At 36.9% G+C, this 20,158-nt stretch overlaps 1 protein-coding gene across 3 annotated transcripts in view; it reads right to left on the bottom strand.

Moving 5' to 3' along the window:
- APOO (apolipoprotein O) overlaps positions 1-20,158 on the bottom strand; it is a 48,344-nt gene that overhangs the window by 23,705 nt on the left and 4,481 nt on the right. For all 3 annotated transcript variants that reach the window (XM_087758978.1, XM_087758977.1, XM_087758976.1), the window contains exons 2-7: positions 19,428-19,538; positions 16,976-17,095; positions 14,281-14,335; positions 13,139-13,234; positions 10,234-10,325; positions 5,239-5,346 (exon numbers count right to left, since the gene is read on the bottom strand). In XM_087758978.1, the coding sequence (XP_087615104.1) occupies positions 5,239-5,346; positions 10,234-10,325; positions 13,139-13,234; positions 14,281-14,335; positions 16,976-17,095; positions 19,428-19,538 (582 nt within the window). The remainder of the gene's footprint in view (positions 1-5,238; positions 5,347-10,233; positions 10,326-13,138; positions 13,235-14,280; positions 14,336-16,975; positions 17,096-19,427; positions 19,539-20,158) is intronic.

Raw genomic sequence — 20,158 nt, 5'->3', positions numbered from 1 at the left:
ACCGAGATAAAGTATAGAGAAGCTGAATAACTACTCCTGCTGTCCCTTATTAGGAAAATGTTTCATCCTTCTGGAAATAAAAAAATGTGAGCACTGATTTTTACTTATGGTACTTGTGTAGTTTTAGCAGAGGGCTTTCATCCTGACATCCTGAAGAGCTGGCTCCTTCAACAAGCCAGCTTCAGGATACCAGAATGCTACACTGTAAACAGCCTATTCAAAACCTTATCAGACCGACTTGCCCTATGGAGGGGCTCCAGACACAGCATTTTGAAATGTAGCAGCAGTAGGTCCTGGAATTCATCTTTCTTGGCAGAACTTAAGATTTCAGTTGATATGACCTCAATTTGGCACAGGCTTTTGTTTCATAAAACCTTCAGAAAATTAACAGACCACATTTATTTAGTGACATATTGCTGCACAAACATGAAGTTATGCACAGCTGTGGTACCCATGACTATCACACAAATTATGAGCAACACAACAAATCAACACAAGCCAAGAAGAGCCACCCATATACTGCTTGACTATTTGCAAGAATCCTTTGTGTAGCAACAGGAAAATGCTAGAGTGAATGTCACAAAAACAAACAAAGAAAACCCCATATTTTGCTCTGGCATGGTTCCACAAAATGGGTTACATCTGCTGTAACAAAAACTCAAGAATACCATTTATATTTGCCTTCACTAGTTAAGGAATCTAGCTGCCTAGTACAACAATAAGAAATAAATACACAAAAACAACTCAATTCTGCCACAGGGCTATTAAATTAAGACAGAAGTCCCACGATCTATCCTAGAATGTTTTGCCAATTTGAGTACATGATAGTTAGAAGTATTTATTTTCTTCCGTGACACTTCTGTATCAGTAAAAGCTCCAATAAAAATGTAACTTAGATTTGTAACAGAAATTATTTTGCTGGAAAACTTGATAATTGATTTGGTGGATCTAAAAAGTACTTTTTTGTTCTAGTACAACCACACAGCATTAGAGACACACTGAAAAAGTTTTTCTAAGGTAAACTTCACCTCTCGCATCTCATGTTAGGGACACACCAGTGCTTATATGTATAAAAAAAGGTAGAGGTTTTCATTAACAACTGTGACTGACCACATCCTGATAGAACATCCTAACACTACCTTTAAAAAAAAAAAAAAAAAAAAAAGGCAAAAAAGAAAAACCTAAACCAAAAAACCAAAACAAACCAAACCCACCCTCCCGCAAATTCTCTACTCTGTATTTTATACTGGTTCACCAAAAGGAAGTTTCAGAGCAGACTTCTTCCATTAGAAATACTTTTCAGTCCACATTCTAGTGACTTTGAAAGCATCTGACTTTTTACAACTGCTATTTAGCTTCTCCAGACATCAGGGGTACAATACATTCTCTTCAACAACTTCAGAGGACAAAGAAACACTGAGGCTGTACGCTCCAGTGGTCAGACATCACCGAACATCTGAAATGCAGGCAATTTCATCAAGTGCGTAGTGTTTCTTCATTTGAGTCACTGGATTTTTCTTATCTTGCCTAATCCATGAAGTTAAATGGCAAGGGTTAACGCTAACAATATCTGATCAATTAGATGACCTTTAGGAGGAAACCATTCAATGGCATTTCACTCCTTTGTGCAAATAACATATTTTGGCAACTAAGGGGTGTGATTTAAAGATTCTGCAAGGAGGAAGAGAAAGAAGTGTGTTTACTTAGTAGTCTCTGCAATTTTGCATGTCGTTTGTTTTTCTGCTGAGGTAGCAAGTGCTTGAATAAGCCTTATAATAAGATGAAAGCTTCAAAAGTTTTTGCCTTCCAATAACAACCACATTTTTCCTTTTGAAAGCCTGGGACACAATAAAATAAAAAGCTCAGCTAATTTTTACTGATGCTGTCAGTTTGTCTTTCTGAAATATTTTAATGTTGCCTATTTTTTTTGAGATACTTTTTGACAGCCTACGTTTTAGGAAAGGTACAGTATGATTAACTAACCTTTGTTTATTCAAAGAGCTACACAAATGCATTTACTGAAGTGCCTCGGGCCAATACAGGACGGGTATCCACTGATGAACGTCTCCACTCTCATAAGACTCAGCAACCGACAGGACACATGAGCATTTCTCCAACCCAGCTTGTTTGGAACTCGTCCCACACCTAGACTTACCTAGGGAACAAAGTCCCATACCTGCAGTCTATTCAAGTGCAATTGTCTCTCCAAAACATCTCCCTCTCAGTGGCTATTCCCCTTATGTCTTAGGCCTCTGCGTTGAAAATACCATCTGCTGGTCAGGTAGGGCTTCTGGTTAACAACAACCCAGAAGCCATACATCACTGTCAACCTAGTATGCACTGTTACCAGTTGTGAGCTATGGCTCAATCAGGAGGTCCGCAGTAAAAGACCAAGCCTTTCTGCTGGTTCAAAGTTTTTTTTCAAATCACCTGTTAGTTTTGCCAGGCTACATTAAACAACTAAAATAAGAGATGGGAAGCAGTCTGCAGCTAGGGCAGCAGTTTGTATCAACAGAACAAGCGTAGTTGTTTAGAAATCAGAAATCAAAGATGCAGTGAGTTTAGAAGTGAATCTAAACCCACAGAAGCTTTACGTTACACGCCTGAACTTTTATTTCTTTAAGTAGCTTCCCTAAAAACCCTACAGGCTCTCCCTGGCACACATTTAATCAACATGCATAGTTCTCCAGTCTCTTACACTCTGCTTCACTGAGCCATCTACATGTATTTCCTAGAAGTCAGTTTGCTTATCTGTATCAGAGAGGTACAACTACAAAGAGAGCCTGCTCCTGTGGGCTAACAGAAACGTCTGGTAGATAAAAGACAAAAACATCATTAAGATACTTAACTCCAGAAGTTTCAGGCAGGTTATAAATTATGATCAAGACATTACATAACATAATGATTCATTAAAACAAGTTCCCATTTCTTCACAAGTCAATGCTAATCTTCAACTAATATCATTAATCAATCACATGGCACTTATTTTAAAACTTGGTAGCATTTTGTAGAATGCAAGGTGCATTTGAAGCAGCAAAATAGAATCTTATTTCGGATTTTTTGGGGGGGGAGTATTTATGAATATTTGCTCTCATGTAATGATGTCACTGTGTACTGCTTTATTGGACATCGCTATCCACTCATAATGTCTAGCAATTTGTAGAAGGAAACGATTACAGATATACAAAACTAAAACCTTACAATTCACTACAGTCGTGTATCATGTTTGACCAACTCCACAAAGTTTAAATACCGTGTCCAGCTCTGGGCTCCCTAGTACAAGAGAGAGATGGACATACTGGGGGGAGTCCAGCAAACGGCCACAGGGATGATTAAGGGACTGGAGCATCTCCTGTGAGGACAGGCTGAGAGAGCTGGGACTGTTCAGCCTGGAGAAGGGAAGGCTCAGGGGGGCCTCATCAGTGTGTAGAAACACCTGACGGGAGGGTGCAAAGAGGACGGAGCCAGGCTCTTCCCAGTGGTGCCCAGTGACAGGACCAGAGGCAGTGGGCACAAACTGAAACACAGGAGGGTCCCTCTGAACGTCAGGAACCACTCTTTCACTGTGAGGGTGACTGAGCCCTGGCACAGGGTGCCCAGGGAGGTTGTGGAGTCTCCATCCTTGGAGATATTCAAAAGCTACCTGGACACAGTCCTGGACAACTAGCTCTAGGTGGCCCCGCTTGAACAGTGGGTTGGACCAGATGACCTCCAGAAGTCCCTTCCATCCTCAACCTGTCTGTGGTTTTATATAGAAATATAATATATGTATTTTTAAAAATCTAATATAAAGTCTTAATATACACTGCTTTAACACACACAAGCATATAAGCAAATAGTTAGATATCAGTACAAACACTGACTCAAAACCAAGGATAAATTCATTCATGTACACTGAATAATATGACTTAAATATAGCACAACTACTTTGATGACTATATATCAACTATGGAAGAACACACTGGCTGAGATATTGCTGTTTAAAATAATTAAAGGCACACATGCCTTAAAATGGTGGTATTGTATAAGCATGGACCACAGGAGTGCTGGAAAAAATGCTTCCCTTCTTTGGTGAAATATGCAAGGAAATCATACTGTATCAGTGATGCTCTGTAGGGGGATTTGGGAAAGACGCTCTGTAGGGGGAACAAGGAAAGCTGCTCCATTCTAAAACTGAAAATACACATGCAGACATTCACTTAGTTGTATTAGCAATGTTAATTCAAAAATGCCATTTTAAAGAAACCTCAGTGCTTTCCAAACTCTGGAAAACAAAGCCATTATGCTAGCATTTGCTCTGCCATCAGATGCAGGCATCTCTAAGGCAAGACATCAGTCTGCTTAGCCTAACACAGAACAGTAATGCCAGACCTACAAAAAAAAAAAAAAAAAGTGACTTGCAGAACAGAAAATAAAGACGACTGTTATTCTAACAAAAAAAGAAAAAAAAAAAACATGTATGTGAATGTTAGTACACTGTTTAACAATTGGAAATCTAGAAAGCAGAAACTTTCATCAATGACTGTGCTTGGTACCTCACCAGGATGCCTGGTTCAAAGCAGATTCAAAAGAAACTCAATTTTTATTGGCAGTCTTTTGGATGAGAATCGATTAAACTAAAGTTTCCTAAAACAGGGCTGTAAGTATTAAACCAGGTAGCTAGTTATCTATGACTAAATCCCCAAGAACTACATATCCATAAAAACAGCAGTTTATAGGACTAGATAGTAACGTTTAATAGAGCAGCACGCAATGGCATCATCATGCTAGAGCAAATATTCATGAACATTCAAAGGAAAAAAAACAAGAAGGGAATAAATTGGAAAGAAGATTCTATTTTCTCTCTTTCAAAGAGGAGATACGTAACGTAAAAAAAAAAGTTATTTCAGGTTTTTAAAGGTGACGCTTGTAAAATTAAATTACTTTTAAAAAAAAGTGTTTTTTTAAATAAGCAAGACCGTAAGAGCCTTGATCCCTAGCATTCCAGTCACAATACTCCCAACTTTCCTATTAAAACACTTAGTACATTATACTAAAGAAAACTTCCAAACAGCATTTCTGAAAGTTTAACTTGAAATAAGCTTAATATTTTTCCACAGCTTAGAAAGATAGAATTAAATCTTTGCCTTCAGAAATAAAAGCTGAGTCAGAGTGGAAAAAAAAACCACTGTTGTTTGTATATTCTTTGTCTGAAAATGCAGTGGTAAATTCAGAGATCAAGTTCCTCAGAATTCTTACCTTATCACTTTTTTTCCCAGATTTCTTCTTCTTAGGATTATCCTTCCAAAGAGATTCTACAGCAATATATCCCTGAAGACTCCAGTCATACAGCTGTGTACCAGCAACCTTTGAAACAAAAGATATTAGAAAGCATGAACTTAATAATCTGGGAAATACTATTTTGCTTCTTGTTTAAGTGGAAGAAGTCTCAAGACACAAGATCTTTAACATCTTCCTGCTCAAGCCCAGGGTGTGAAGCATTAATAAACATATTGAAGAAAATGACACACGAGGAATAAGAAAAGTCAACGTGCTAAAAACTGTTTGAAGACTACCTGAAAATATATCTGTATAAAAAGGGGTGGAATGATTCTGCATGGAAACAATTCTGGTTTTCTTAGTATTTGACATTCAACAGATGCAACATACGCAAATTATTTCTTAATTTGGCCACACTCATTTTAAAGAAAAAAAAAAAATCCCCCCTGCTTAGTTTGTCACTATTTTGCAATTTTACTTTTTCACTGTTTTGACAGAACAGTAAGAGTACCGCTTCATTTCTTTTTATTTGCTATTCAGAGGAAAGATCTCATTTGCTGATAGATGACTGTAATGAATAACCAGCTGTCAACTCTCAAAGCAGAAGACAGCTAGGAAAGACAGCGTTTGCTATATTACACCAACAGGTAATTTTACAACAGGAAAAATCCCTAAGTCTAATAAAAGAGTATCTCCTGCCCCTTACATGATATGGAATTGTAATATTCATAGCATCCTTTAAAACTCAAGAGTGTTAGGTTTTTACAGCTCCAGGCTCAGGTCAGTACTCACTTTCATATCACTATCAGTTTTCTTACAAATAAAGAACAGCAAAAATGGACAATTTGCTCAACGAGACAGCTATTAAACTAAAAAAAAAACCCTTATGAAATCAAGAGATAAGAATATGTCACCCTATCTCCCACAGCAGGCAAAGCTGGAAAACCAAAACTATGAGAACAGGGCAAGCATAAATGATGTTTCTGAAACAGTTTCTGAATGAAATTTTTAAGTTTCTTCCAGTCTCCAGCAATTCACTGCTCAGAGATTTCCTGAGCCAGGGATGATTTCTACGTGTATTACAATGCCCAAGGAATTTCCCTCCTACAAACTTGTTGCACTTCCCCTTGAGCCCCATGCAAATTTTTAGCATACACAATATCCTATGCCAAGGAGTTCTGTGGCTGGACACACATGGTATGAAGAATCACTTCCCTTTGTCTCTCTGAACAAAACTAAGTACACCGGCTACGTATCACAATGGTAAGGGATGTGCTTCTGGACAGAGACCATGTTACTACCTTACAGAAGAGGCTATTTAATAATTAGAATTAAAAGAAAACAAACCCAAATCAGCAACTACATTTCCAAGTCACAACTAAATCCAAAACGTAGGCTGTTTTAAATACAAAGAGCTAGCGTATTTGTCACATTTGACAATTACAGTTGTACTTTGGTTTTAAACGAGTAGGTATGATGCACTGAGTTTTCTCTATATTTGAAGGTGATAAAGGTCATCAGAAAAAAGCACACCCACTATTCCAGGGACGAATGTGTTAAATATCCAAAATTCCTCAATTCAAACATTACAGGTATAGACAGTTATCTTTTTTTTCAGTATCAGGCCTGTTCATTCTCAAGTACTTCAACAAACTAGTTCTGAAAGTCAGAGGAGCCTATAGCTCATCTGGAAAGATAGCGTGATCAGTTGTGCAAGCAGTACAAACCAACCAGGACTGAAAAATAACCACAATAAGCAAACAATCAGAGGGGTTTTTTGTCTGCAGTGTTACTGAGGACACAGCTATTCACATAAAATGAGAAACAACGACAACTATCCATAAGCCATTTCTTGTTCCTGCTTAAAAATACTCCATTAAAATACTTTAAAACACTCTAAATACCTAACAGTACCAACTTAAAAATATTCTTATTATAGAAGTCATATGATCAAATGAATTATGAATTCCACTAAAGGAGAAACTGGCCATTCACGTTGCTGGAGTAAAGTAGCTACATCCCAAGGTATACCAACCCAGATAAGTTTAGTCTGTCACAGTCAACCAATGTTTCAACACTGCACCCACCTCCCAAGAACTGGGACCCACACACACGTTCACACGCGTTGAAAAATACAATTCTAGATGGACTGTAAGCTGCAAGTTACAGGGTCAACAGGAACATAGCCAAGAAATGTTTATAACCACCCAATGCATCCTCTCATGAACACAACACTAGTCACGCGTTAGGCTTGTGTTTTATAGCTCTCTTTCTCACAGAGCAGTTGAAGAGGAAGCAGGTGGGTACTGCAGTACCCAACACTATTCTTGGGAGTGGCAGTTCCAACCAGGAAAAGTAAAAGGAACAATCATAATACAAACAGTTCATTCAATTGTTCACAGTGTTCATTCCAACATTCATACAAAGAGTTCCTTTCAAAGAGGGACAAGTTTTTCCATTCAGTCATCTGGAATTCTTAATTTCTGGAAGGTAACAATTTCCAACTTGTTCGTGTTAAATTACAACATGCTAAAATACCACTTCTGTTCAATGCAACACTAAGTCTCTATGCTAAAATTTGAACAAACAAGTTCAAAAGTCACATTGAGTGGTTCTCAACAGGGACTCTGAAATAGTTTGAAAGTGACCTTGGGCCACAAACACCTGTACCAGGTGCTACTGGGGTAGCATCAGCAGTCTCTAAGGCCTAAGGTGCATGTAAACAAGCTCCCATGTTTTAATTCTACACAGGACCATAAGCATGTAATATTGACTATACCATATGTTATACGTCAAGATTATTGAGCAGAATTATGGTTAGCAGTTCTTTATCTACATTGCATGCTGAGAAACTACACTGAGAATCTGCTGGCTTTTCTACATTTATATTGTTAACGAAGTAGTCATAGTGCAATTTCACAAGCGTTTCACTCTGCAGCAAACACGGATCAAGTGACCCCAAGTCCTTCTCTTCAACCTGCAGTTCCTGTAATCATGTCATGCTCTCAGTTGTGCCAGTACAACTGTTCATGCCTTATGGACTGAACTGGGCAAGGGACAAGGTCAAAAGACATAGAAATAATTTAGTTTGCTGTCAAAGCAATAAACACGTATTAGGAAGCTTTTCTTTCTTTCTAAAAGGTAAGCGTAACACACACTATTTTAGGAAATTTGAGAAGTTCTAGTAACAAGGAACAAAAATTAATTCTAATGATATAGAGACTGATTTAAGTAACTTTGTAAAGGAAAGTTTTTTACAGATGGAAGATAAGCCACAGTAAATACAAAATATTTTGAATGCATGATAATTAGCTGGAAAGCAATACAGTTCCAAAACACTAGTTAAAGTTTCACCAGAACAAAATAAACTTTGTTATTGAATTCAGTTCCCTTATCACATATACAGTCTGACCACTCGTTCAAAGTTATACAAATTAAAGTAAGATCTGATATGCTTAAAACTTTGCTTCTTTAAGAAAAGAAAAGCAAGAGAGAAAGATTAGACGAACCAAAACAGTATCTAGGGTATCACTCTCTCCACAGAAGCTTTCAAACTCATATGTCTAGTGTCCTGACCAAGTCAACAAAGCTAAACCTATTCCAATCAAGTTTCAGGCTCATGGTCTCGTATCAGATTTTTTGTTACAGTCAAACTGTGAATTAATCAAAGGGCAATCTTGCACTTCAAAGTTTTTGTAAAATAAACAAGGTATTGTGAAGCTGTTAGTAGCAAATCCATAGTTAAGACTGAACTGAGCTTCTTTAAAAACAATAACATCAGTTTGGACACCATTCAATCACTTCCCACTTCACTGTTCAGAAGGCAACTAGAATTTCGATACACAATTTCCAACAGAAATGTCTAAGCTGCTTATATTTTGGTGGCTTTTTCCCTGACACTTGCATAATTTTCACTCCCTGAGAATAAGTCAACAGAACTATCTGTATTTGGAGCATCTGAGTCCTGGAAGCACTAAAAAAAGATTCCATCCAAGATCAGGGTATCACCATGCTGTCAGAGTTCAAACACAGCATTTTTGACTCTCCCTAAGTCAATGACCTTTCAGTTTTGAAAGAACATCGTATGTTCTTGAGAATATCTTATTTTCATCCTGACATCTCAGTGTCATTCACAAGTCACCAATAACTGGGTAGCCAATTTACCAAAGCCTGAAATATAAAGTATTGCTGACACACTAAAATATGTGCACTGTGAGTGGTTAAAAGCTGGATTTGCAAAAGAATGTGGTGGAGAACAGAGATATCTGCTAGTATAATTAAGTGTGGACAGCAAGGCACATGAACTGATGTCAGTAGGGGCTGTAAGCAATTGTCTGGTCTCTTCAGTTCTTTCTTTCACAGGAAACCCACTTATCAACTGTAAGTTAACATGTTTCTTATGCGCCTGAAACAACAAATGCATAAACAGCAAAGGCATCCAATAAGCAGCAGAATTCTTACCCCATTCCAGAACATGCATGCTATCTTTCTTAAAACTCTATCCAACAAAAAGCAGAAAACTTCAATAACAATGTTCATCTCAAAATGTTGTTCCTATGATTTCTCTATAGAATCTTCCTTTTTTTTTTTCCTTTCTTTCTTTCAAACCCTGTTTTCATTCGTTCTCAAGATATTTCAGGCTTCCTTAGTATTGTAAGTAAACATGCAAACTGCACTTACAAAGCATATTTACATTAATTTATAATTAGTTGAGGTTAGAGATTCAGAAAGGAACTTACGTTCCTCAAACTGAAGACACTACTGTAGGTGTTAGGAAAAAAAAAAGTCACTAAAAGAAACAGAATATCTGACCATCTTTCAGCCTAAACTGCATGTTCTTTGACAAAATAACTATCATTTTAAGTGCCAAGCACATTGACATGGCTTTTAAAAATGGATTACCAGTTAATTTGAAGGTAGAAGGCAATCATCAAAGTAAAAGAAACTCTTCCAAAGAAAGGTATCGTCACTGACCTTTGCAATAGAAACCGCTTGCTGAGGGTAATACATGGAGGCACCGATACCCATGAGACCTGCAGGATACACTAACTTCTTTATTTTTGAGCCTGTTTCATAACAAAAAAACCAAAGAAACCCAAAACATTGTTAAAGTATAGATTAACCAAAACAGCTCAATGGCCCTATCCTTTTATTTCTAATCAAAACAATTTTATCAAATACAGTTCAGCATACTTTCTGTTCAGTCCTACTGATTTCTTAAGAAACATGGTTACTTTGATCAGTAATTATTCTTTTAACCTTTATAAGAGAATATTTTTATTAACATCTTTCACAGTGAAAATTACCTTACAACTGTATTTCCTGTAGTAATACATAATTTATTTCAGTACTGAATAATGAAGTAAAAGCAACAGTTAAGAGATATTTAAGAGAATTATACCAACTGATACTCTTTCTAAACTAAAAGGAAAAACTCAGGCAAAGAAAGGTTAGGATAGCATTCTTTTGATACATCAAGCAGAACAAGACACATTCAAATACAAACGCGGTAAGTTACCTTGACTCACAAATATTGATTCTTCCACAACTGCTCTTATGAATAATTTTTCTTGATTCACTATAGCAATTTGCAAAGTATTTGAAAGTACTTTTAAACTAAAGTACTTACAGTTACACTATATGCCTATTGCTCAGTCCCCTGAACTCTCTACTCAATTATACAAGTCTAAAATAATTTAACTGCCTGAAAATTTCATCCTCTTATCACAGCTGGCCACAGGTTGTGTATCCTGGCTGGCCAGTGACAATATGCATCACTGAATCAGTTACAGGGCATGCTGCAGTTTATTAGTCAGAAAGAAAGATAGAAGGGAGCAGGTAAAGGAGAAAAGCAAGCAGTACAAGAGAAAAAAAGGTCATAGAACAAGACATACAGGAGTCAGGATGCAGCAGTTCTGCTCCTCATAGAGCAGCCTGTTCTATATGCGAAGCCACATGTGCTTCTAATAAAGGAATAATGAATTTCGAAGAGGAAATGCATATTAGAAGTGTTTAGTGTTTCCACTAACATATGCTCATGATGAGATGAGAAACTTAGCAGTAAACAAGACACAACAAGATGATGTTAGTCTTGCAAAGAGTGAACTTCGTACCAATTAGCTATAAGAAAGCACAGAAAAGGCAAGCTTCATTGCACCTCTACAGCCAGAAAAGTTACACTTGTAATTTCTGGGAATGGGGAAACCTTCCTTAGTGATAGCTTATCAGTGTGCCTACAATATCACTTTAGGAATAAATGTAATAGTTGAAGATATTAATGCCTTCCAGCAGGCTGCTACATGCTGGAGATACCCATTAGAGGGAAGTTTAGGAATATTCCCATGTCCATCCCAGTACTATTCAACAGGGTTAGAACAAATTATCTTCAACGGCATTTTAAACCAAGCTGGATGACTGTGCAATATTCACATGATTAAACTCTGAATACCATACTTTCTACTTAGGGGGCAGCTGTATCTTCAAGTGTTATGGTTAGACCTGGAAGATTTTATCTGCACCTTTCAAGAGGGCAATTTTTCCAGTGAGACCAAGGGGAGAAGGGATAAAGAGAGGGGACATTTGGCTCTAACTTTCTGCAGCATCAAACTTAACGGGCACTTCCTTCTACAGTTTGAATACTTTCTGGAAAGAACAGTCAGTATTGTAAGCTATAACCAGACAAAAAGTTTTAAAATTATGGCTCCCATCCTAAAAGATTCACAAATCAGACATTTGTATTATGAGGGATTTTTATTTTTATTAAACTTAGGACCCTCTAATCTTTCAGATCCAGCCCCAAGACTGCACTTCCCCCCGCCCCCCCGCCAATTTTGCTACAGTCGTGAAGGCTGGAAGCTGATCCCATTCATAATCACATAACTCAAGAAGCAGGAATTTGAAGAGAAAGAACTTCAAATGAGTGAAGTTGGAGACCTTGATTTTCATTTAAAAAAAATACGCTAAAAAATAAAAGTACTGCTTTCATCATCTTCACTGGAAAATTAAATATTTTGAGGAGTGCATATATAAGTGAATATATAAACAGAATGCTTTCCATTTCTACATAGCCAAGAACACACTTCCAGTTTGTTCAACACATACAGGCTCAACAAAGGTGTATTTTTATCCAAAGCAAATCCTCAGTAGTATTTCAATTCTAGAACTTTACAGTTCTGTTACTGACAAGTTTTCTTCTTGTGTTACTTCGTTTCACTGTACTAAGAATATCTCAATCCAAACACAAAATACTTTTTCACAATTAACATTTCTTAAAATAACGTTTATTTCTATGAAAGCATAAACATATTAATTTCTTCAACTAGGGTGATGAAATTAACTGTATTGCATTTCTATAGCGCAGAACGTGCATGTATTTCTAGCACACCCAGAGTTCACAACTATTTTTGCTGAATATCACTACTTGCAGCAGCTCTGTGCCTGGACACACAATACTTTGAAGGAACTTGAATATGCAACTAATTGTACATGTATCATAGTTCAGGAAGCTCTGTATTTTACCATAATTTATTCCTCTCTAGTTTTCTACAGTGACATATGGGGTCAAGAACTTAAGTAATTAAAAAGATTTTTAGGCTGAAAAAAAAAAAAATCCTTTCCTACTTTTGCTATAATAAGCTAGAACTGGAAAAGATCAAAGACTAGATTCCAGTAACAAATACAGTATTCATGAACAATAATTGGTGGTTATTACACACCTTTTACATGAAGTTTCTTTATAATTGGAGGAACACTGTAGAAACATGCTTGTACAGTTAAGTCAGATCTCATGCATCACAATTAAAAATTAGTATCCAAAAAACCACAAATAACTTATTTATCCCAAATCATAATATAAGCAGTTCAAAAGGTTCCCACCTACCTCTAGCAAGAAACAATCCAACAATTCCAGCAAAACCTATCACACCAAGCCTTGGATAAAATCCAGCAGGGGGGTTTTGGAGAAATTCACAGCCTTCTGAAAAGAAGTCAGAACAAAGTGCTTTAATGTAATGTGAAAGTGTTTTTGTGATAAGGAATCACCAACACATGCTGGCAATTGTTACAAAACATAAAAGAGTTATCAAAACACATTTAACTATCATGCACATTTTAGATCTGCTGGCATAAAATTCAAAGCCTTTGGGATCTTCTCTAGTGACACATGAATGAAACTGAACATCGTATTGTATTTACCAATTTTCATAGAAGCTTCTGCCTTTGCTCCTGGGCCATCTGTTTTGTTTTGCTCTTTTGCATCTCGATTATATCTTTTTCAAATTATTGATAAAAACCTTTGCAAAATGGATTCCTACGTTTACATGTTAACAAGAATTAGCTTCGGTAAAACATTGTACAAAAACCAAATCACAGAACAAAGGAAAGACACAGCATAAGCAAAGCTCACTGCACGATGGAGTCCGATGGGGGAATGGAAAACTGTGAAAAACCTTCCATACAAAGGAATTCAAAAGACTGAGACTGTTCAGTTTAAGGAAAAGAGGCGCAGTATCTGAACGGAGCTTTAGATAGCATCCATGCTCAGTCCTGATGAGCCTAAGTATGAAAGGGTGCTTCCAAAACCAAAAATAAATACAAATTATTTTGGATTAACTCAAAATTCTTAGGAGATGCAAGGAAGTAAACCAAAATGAGAAGGCTAACATTACAAACAAAAGACCTAACACTTGCAACAAATAATAAACATTGCAGGAAGTTTCAGTTACTAGGCTGCATCAAGCAAATACTACCAAATGGGAATAAATTGTGAGGCTTTTTTTCCTTCTTTTCCTGCATAACTGTCATTTTTAGTGACATTGGTCAACAGGTCTCGGATTTTAATTGCTTAGAAATGTAGTGTCATAATGACCCACAAAGGAAATTTAAACACATACACAGTGCAAATAGTCTTAAATGCATTAGAAATTATATATATAATGATGCTTAATGGAATTCCTTTTTAACAGAAGATATAGTACAGTCCTGCATTTTAAATTGCTAGTTAAGAAAACTAAACTGATTTACCTCTACCATGCTCAACAGCTTTTTCTAATTTGGGCATAGCTTTGGCATAAAGATCCTAAAAAAAATAAAGAAAAGAAAAGAAAAGAAAACAACAGTAAATAGATACCAAGTAAGTAAAATATTAGCTACAGATTGTAACTGACCTGACAAAAGTAACTGACCTGACTTTTCTCAAAGTAGTCTTTGGACACAAATGAAATGTAATACCTCAAAACACAGAAATCAACTTCAATATTTCTTTGAGTTCCTGATCAGGTAGCTGAAACTCAGGATTATCTCAAGTTTCTTAATGTACATAGGTATCGCAAAAATACTTGAGTTGGTGCAAAGAAAGGAAGTACAACACCGTCATAAACTCCTTCCTAGCACTTCACAGGGGTGCATGACTCATTCTGCAAGGTGATAAATTCCACCTTCCAAAAGACTATCTTAGGCTAACAAAACTGCATTTTTGAAGTGACTTGGAAAGTGAGATGTCCATACAATGTTCAGAGTAAATCATCAACACGCTTACAATGTCCAAAGTAAATCAAAGAGCACTGCATCAACCCCACAAAATAGTTCCAGATTTTTTTCTCAGACTGAAAATATGCAGGAAGTAAAAAAATTCACACTGCCTTTTATCAAAGTAGGAAAAAAAAAATCTCAATAAGAGCCACCCTGCTAATTGTTATGCTAATGATCCGTCAGAGAGACAGTGTAAGACTGTCTGTCAATTAGAGAACAAATTCATAAACATGTATGCCCAAAGCTAAAGCAGAGAATAGTCTCGCAATACCACTTGAGCTGCCCCTGTGCAGAAGTGACAGCATTTGTTTAGGATACTGCATGGGGGATAACATCTTTAGAACTTTCATTTCCTCACTTGCAAAAGTGACTTAAAAAAAAACTTGTCATGAAAAAAACATGTTAGCATGTGACACACAACATAACTCTAAATGGATGTTGGTCTTATTAAAAGCCAATGAAAAAAGAACATGCTCTAAAGACCCCAGAGACTAAGTCTTATCTTCCGTCACAGCTCACACATAACTGGCTCATTTCTACATCTATGTTTTGAACTGACATTCCACTACAGTTAACCAAGCAATTTTGAAAAAGTAAAATGGATATACAAACACGATCAATTTCATTTTCATTATCCTGGGTTACGTTTTCAATTTTGAAGACAACTGAGACACACCTAAAATGTTATTTTCTTTAACATAGCAGGGGGTGGGGGTGGTGTAAAACCAAAACTATCTCTGACTACAATTAAGCAAGCAAGATGACCCCAAACCCATAAAGTTTACATGCCCGCTTCATAAACTGAGTCAGTAAACCACTGCCAGGAAATGGCTTGCTGAGCGTGAGCCAAAGAGCACATCTTATGTAAATGATCACCACGCAGACAAAAAAAAAAAAAAAAAGGCAAAATAGGAAGACAACAGGCCAGTGAGACATAAAGCACTGTTCAAGGCTTACCTGCAGTCAGTCCAACTGGGCAACTAACCTCATCTCAAATTTCATTCCCAGTTACGGTTACTGCAGGCAACCAAACAGAACCCATGTGTTTAGGAGGTCAGAGCTCTAACTATACTGTGGAAAATCCCCCTTCTCCTTCAAAACTGAAGTCAGTACCCCTGTTGGTGGCACTTTAGAAACACATCCCTAGACTGAGTAACCCGGAGTATTTCTGAAAAAACGTTTGAGTACTGTTAAAGGTTAGTACCACAACACGGAACTTCTAGGCAGAAAGGACACCCTGATCTGAACAGCTTAGCTTTCTATGGAGAACTGGAAAACCAGCTTTCAGCTTAAGAGGAGGATTCACAACAGCCAGAGTGCAAAGCAGAGAATCACCTGAAGTTGCCAAGAGGCAACCAGATGACAAGGATGGCCTTGCTTCAAAAGTAAGCTTCAACATTGGCTGCATCAGGAAGAGCAAGAAAGCCATTGTATGGCTCTGCAAACTAATATCAATAATTTAGGCCTTGATTACAAAGATCGTGGTTTTCCTCTGCGCTCTGAAGGCTACTTTTGTATTTAATGACTGTCTAGTATAAACATGCTACCTAATAAAATATGTAAGAAAGTTCTGGGGTAAGGTCTGGGGGCTAAGTTTGCCACTACTAGTGGCCTGGGATTTTCTTTCTTCCAGAGAGCCATGTTCCTTCCTTCAACATTCCAGTTCAGCAAATACCGATTTATGTTCTGCAGAACTGTGTTTTGTCACAGTTGCAGTGAGGACAACTCAGTATTGCTGCTCCAAAACACACTGCTTGATAATTTAAGGCCTTCTCCTTGAGCAGGGAAAATGCAAATTTAATCACTCTCCTGTCTTCCTCAGTCACAGGACAGTACCAAATCCAGATACCCCTGGATATCTTTAAGCTTAAAGATTATTTCAGATAACAATTCAAAGCTTTAGCTAATTTTCTTTTAATTCTTTTGGACGGATACAAAATGCGAAAAAGCAGGGGTTTAGTTCAGCAAATTAGTAGAAAGAAACAACTGGTTTTGTGCGAGGAGGGGGTAAATATTATGACCTGAACTGTGGAAAATTTTAAGTAATGCAGCATTTTGGAAAAATGCTTGTACAGCTATCATCTTTTACTTTGCTGCTATCTATTAATTCTGTCTCTAAAAAAAAAAAAAATCCCAGCTCAACCCTTATCACTGAACCGCTACCAGATGTGATATAAAACCATTATACCTGACACCAGGCTGTATATGGTTCCATAACATGCCGTAAACGCGAAACCCCCTCTTCCAATTGGGTTTGTGGATTCTCCACATATTTAGTCTCACGAGCTGGAGAGGAGTAGAGTGACAGCTGTGAATATTAGCAAACAAGAGGTTAAAAACAAAGGTGTAATTGTGTAAGTAGGTCTTCAGGGCATGAACAGTCTAGCCAGAGGACACCTAACATGGTGCTTACTACATAAACAATGCATAATAAAAATTCAGGCACAGCTGTGAGACAACCATTATGAGCAAAGTTTAATTATATACTATGATGAAGATGACTTCTAATTGCTATGCAATTCATCCATAGCTACTATATGATCCAAGTCACAGGTTATAAATTAATATTAAACTAGTTTAATAAGAATACAAAACATAATTGTGAAAAATGTTTCTGGTCTTAATCAGCACTTCTGGTTCCCAGTTAACATACTAAATGTACTAGAACTCTGAAATCACAATCGATCATTTTCTATATTTGCACAAGCCATCATTAAACAGTCTAACTAGCTTCTAACAAAGGTAACATCCGATACAAATTTGTCTGTTTGTTACTGAGCAGGAAAATGGTATGACATCCCGATGTTGCAGTCATTAACCACATCAGCAACTGACAGCATTAATAGCACCATGGGGCTGAGCAAATAGGAACTGTAACATCCATCTGAAGAGCAATGGGCATCTTCACATAATAAATACTAAAACACCGTATTTAGGGTTCAGCATCACAACGTATTTATTACAATTACCTAAACGCATATAAAATAATATTCCATTAAAAAAAGAGACCAAAGTCTATACTGTTAAAGATGAACAGCAAAGTTTAGATCAAAACAAAACCTGTTAAAATTCCTAGCAGTTTATATACTACACTGATGTTTAGTATAAAGGTTATATTTTATGCCACATTTATACTACATTTAGTAGTTTACTATAAACTGACGTTCACACATATTGTTGCATCAAAGTGTAGCTAGCCCTCTTTTCAAGATAAGTCGGAAAACAACGCTATCATAATAAAAAAAGCTGCTAACCATAACAAAATATATAATGACATAGAATTTGTCAAATAATTCGATAACTCATGCAGCTGGATTTCCCATAATACTCTGAAAGACAAGCGTGTTAAGTCTCCTTTCCCTAGGAAATCCGGTCATCTCTGGCAATCATAGTCACAATCAGGTTAACTTTGATCCTGTTAGACAACCTAACAGCCACGTCTGGCACAAGGACAGAAGTCTCTGAGATAAGAAAACTCCCATACATTTTATGAAACTAGACAGCTGACAGTAGAGATCCAAACTAAAATACACTGTGAATGGTAAGAAAGGCAGCCAAAAGTACACGGCTTGTACATTCTGCTTTGCTGAAGCTGATGGGCAAGCCAATTATTCAGCACATATGTAACTTCAAACCACTGCCTCACTATTGACTCATGCCAGCAGTGCCGTAGGGCACACGATGGCCCAAGCTAAGGTTACTTCACTGGGGTGACGCCAGGAGACTGCTTCAACTATTGATCCTCTCGGATTATGCAAGTGAACTGCCCATGCAGACACATCCAAAAGACCTAAGTATACACAAAAATAAGTTTCATTTAGTTTCACTGCTCATGTAACAACACTTTAGCTTGGGTTGGAGTACTTAAAACTTTTAAACATCTACAAACTCTCATGGCTATAAAGCTGTATTTAGTTATGAACTACTATTTTTTTTTTTAATGTTGGAGACTGTTAAAAGCCTATGCAACAATGCTGGTGCGTCTACAGTTTCACAGGGTGTTTTCAAGCTCTACTTGTGATATAATCAAGACATTTGTAACATCTTAGAGAAACAAGAAAGTAATGGGTTTTTATTATCACTACTTATTGTATTTGTTGTTGTTTAGGTCTGAATGCTGTAAAGAAAGGAAAACTGATAAAATTCTGTAGGCTACTATATCGGATTCAAAGCATTGCCAGACAAGAATTTTGCCTGTAAAAAAGAGAATATTTTCAGAAATAAAAACTTTTATTAGAATTTGCCAACAGTACTTGTAATAAAAAATACATGGTGTTACCTGGATAAAAAGCAATGAAAATATTCCTAGGGATTTGAAACATGACCACAAGTAACTCTACAAACATGAAAACGTAATTTCTGAATGAAGAACAGAAGACTTTAATGTAGGAACAAGATCTTGCACACAAGCAAGCCTGACACCATCAAGCAGAGGACATCAAATGCAACCCTCGGGTAAAAGAAGCAAAGCCATATCAACATCTCTATTACTGGAAATAGAGAAGCAAGTTTAAAGGCAAGAACACAAAGGGTGAAGAAATGTACCTAAATGCTTTCACGCATCAAAATAAAGTGTCTTTCAGAATTCCGTAGATATTTCCATATAGATAGAAGAGCACTAGGGCTGTAACCATACTTACCTCCTCAATTTTCAGCAACTCCTTTTTGGAAGTCTCCTTCTCTGAAGAGGAAGCATAAACCTGGATAGAGAGCAAGCTCAGGCTAACAGGGGTGGCCCCCAGCCGAATTACCTAGAAACATTATAGGAAGAGATGCAAATCATTAAGTTCAAACAAAAAGGCAACATGTTTGAACACATCCATGTAGACAATGTTTATGTCCCCGTATACGTTAATAAGTGATACATTAATATGCTTAGAAGGTAGGAGAAAGGGGAGTCTGTGGAACACAATCTAATGCTCTCAGGCACTCACATGGTAACACCTAAATTTTTCAGATGGTATTTAGAAAAGCCTAAGGCTTAAGGAGACAGTAGATATAAATGCTAATCTCATCAGTTTTCATCTCACAAAAAGATCTTCTGTTTTCTCTCACTTGAAACAAAATTTTCGTCAACTTTCTTAGTATGGATATTAACAACACTATATTCATATTTTAAACAACTTTGTGAATGTCTGTAACACCTCAATTTTTCCATAATTAGTACCAAGAAGTTCAGCGTTTTATTTCCAGTTATTGTCTGCATCTAGATTTAGGAAAACAATGAGACCTACAGTTGAAAGTATCAGAACATAATCACTGCTTTCTAAGAATTTTAGGAATGTCTCCTACTTTTCTGTGAGAAACATGAATTACAGTGCATCGTGACAGATACTTGACTGGTTTTGAATACTTCAGATTCAATCCAGTC

Source organism: Nipponia nippon, unplaced genomic scaffold (genome assembly GCF_047370975.1).
Source record: "Nipponia nippon isolate SJK-2023a ecotype South Korea unplaced genomic scaffold, ASM4737097v1 scaffold_2, whole genome shotgun sequence".
Classification (NCBI taxonomy): domain Eukaryota; kingdom Metazoa; phylum Chordata; class Aves; order Pelecaniformes; family Threskiornithidae; genus Nipponia; species Nipponia nippon.
The sequence above is the reverse complement of the archived record's forward strand: the minus strand, read 5'-3'. Positions and strand labels throughout refer to the sequence as shown.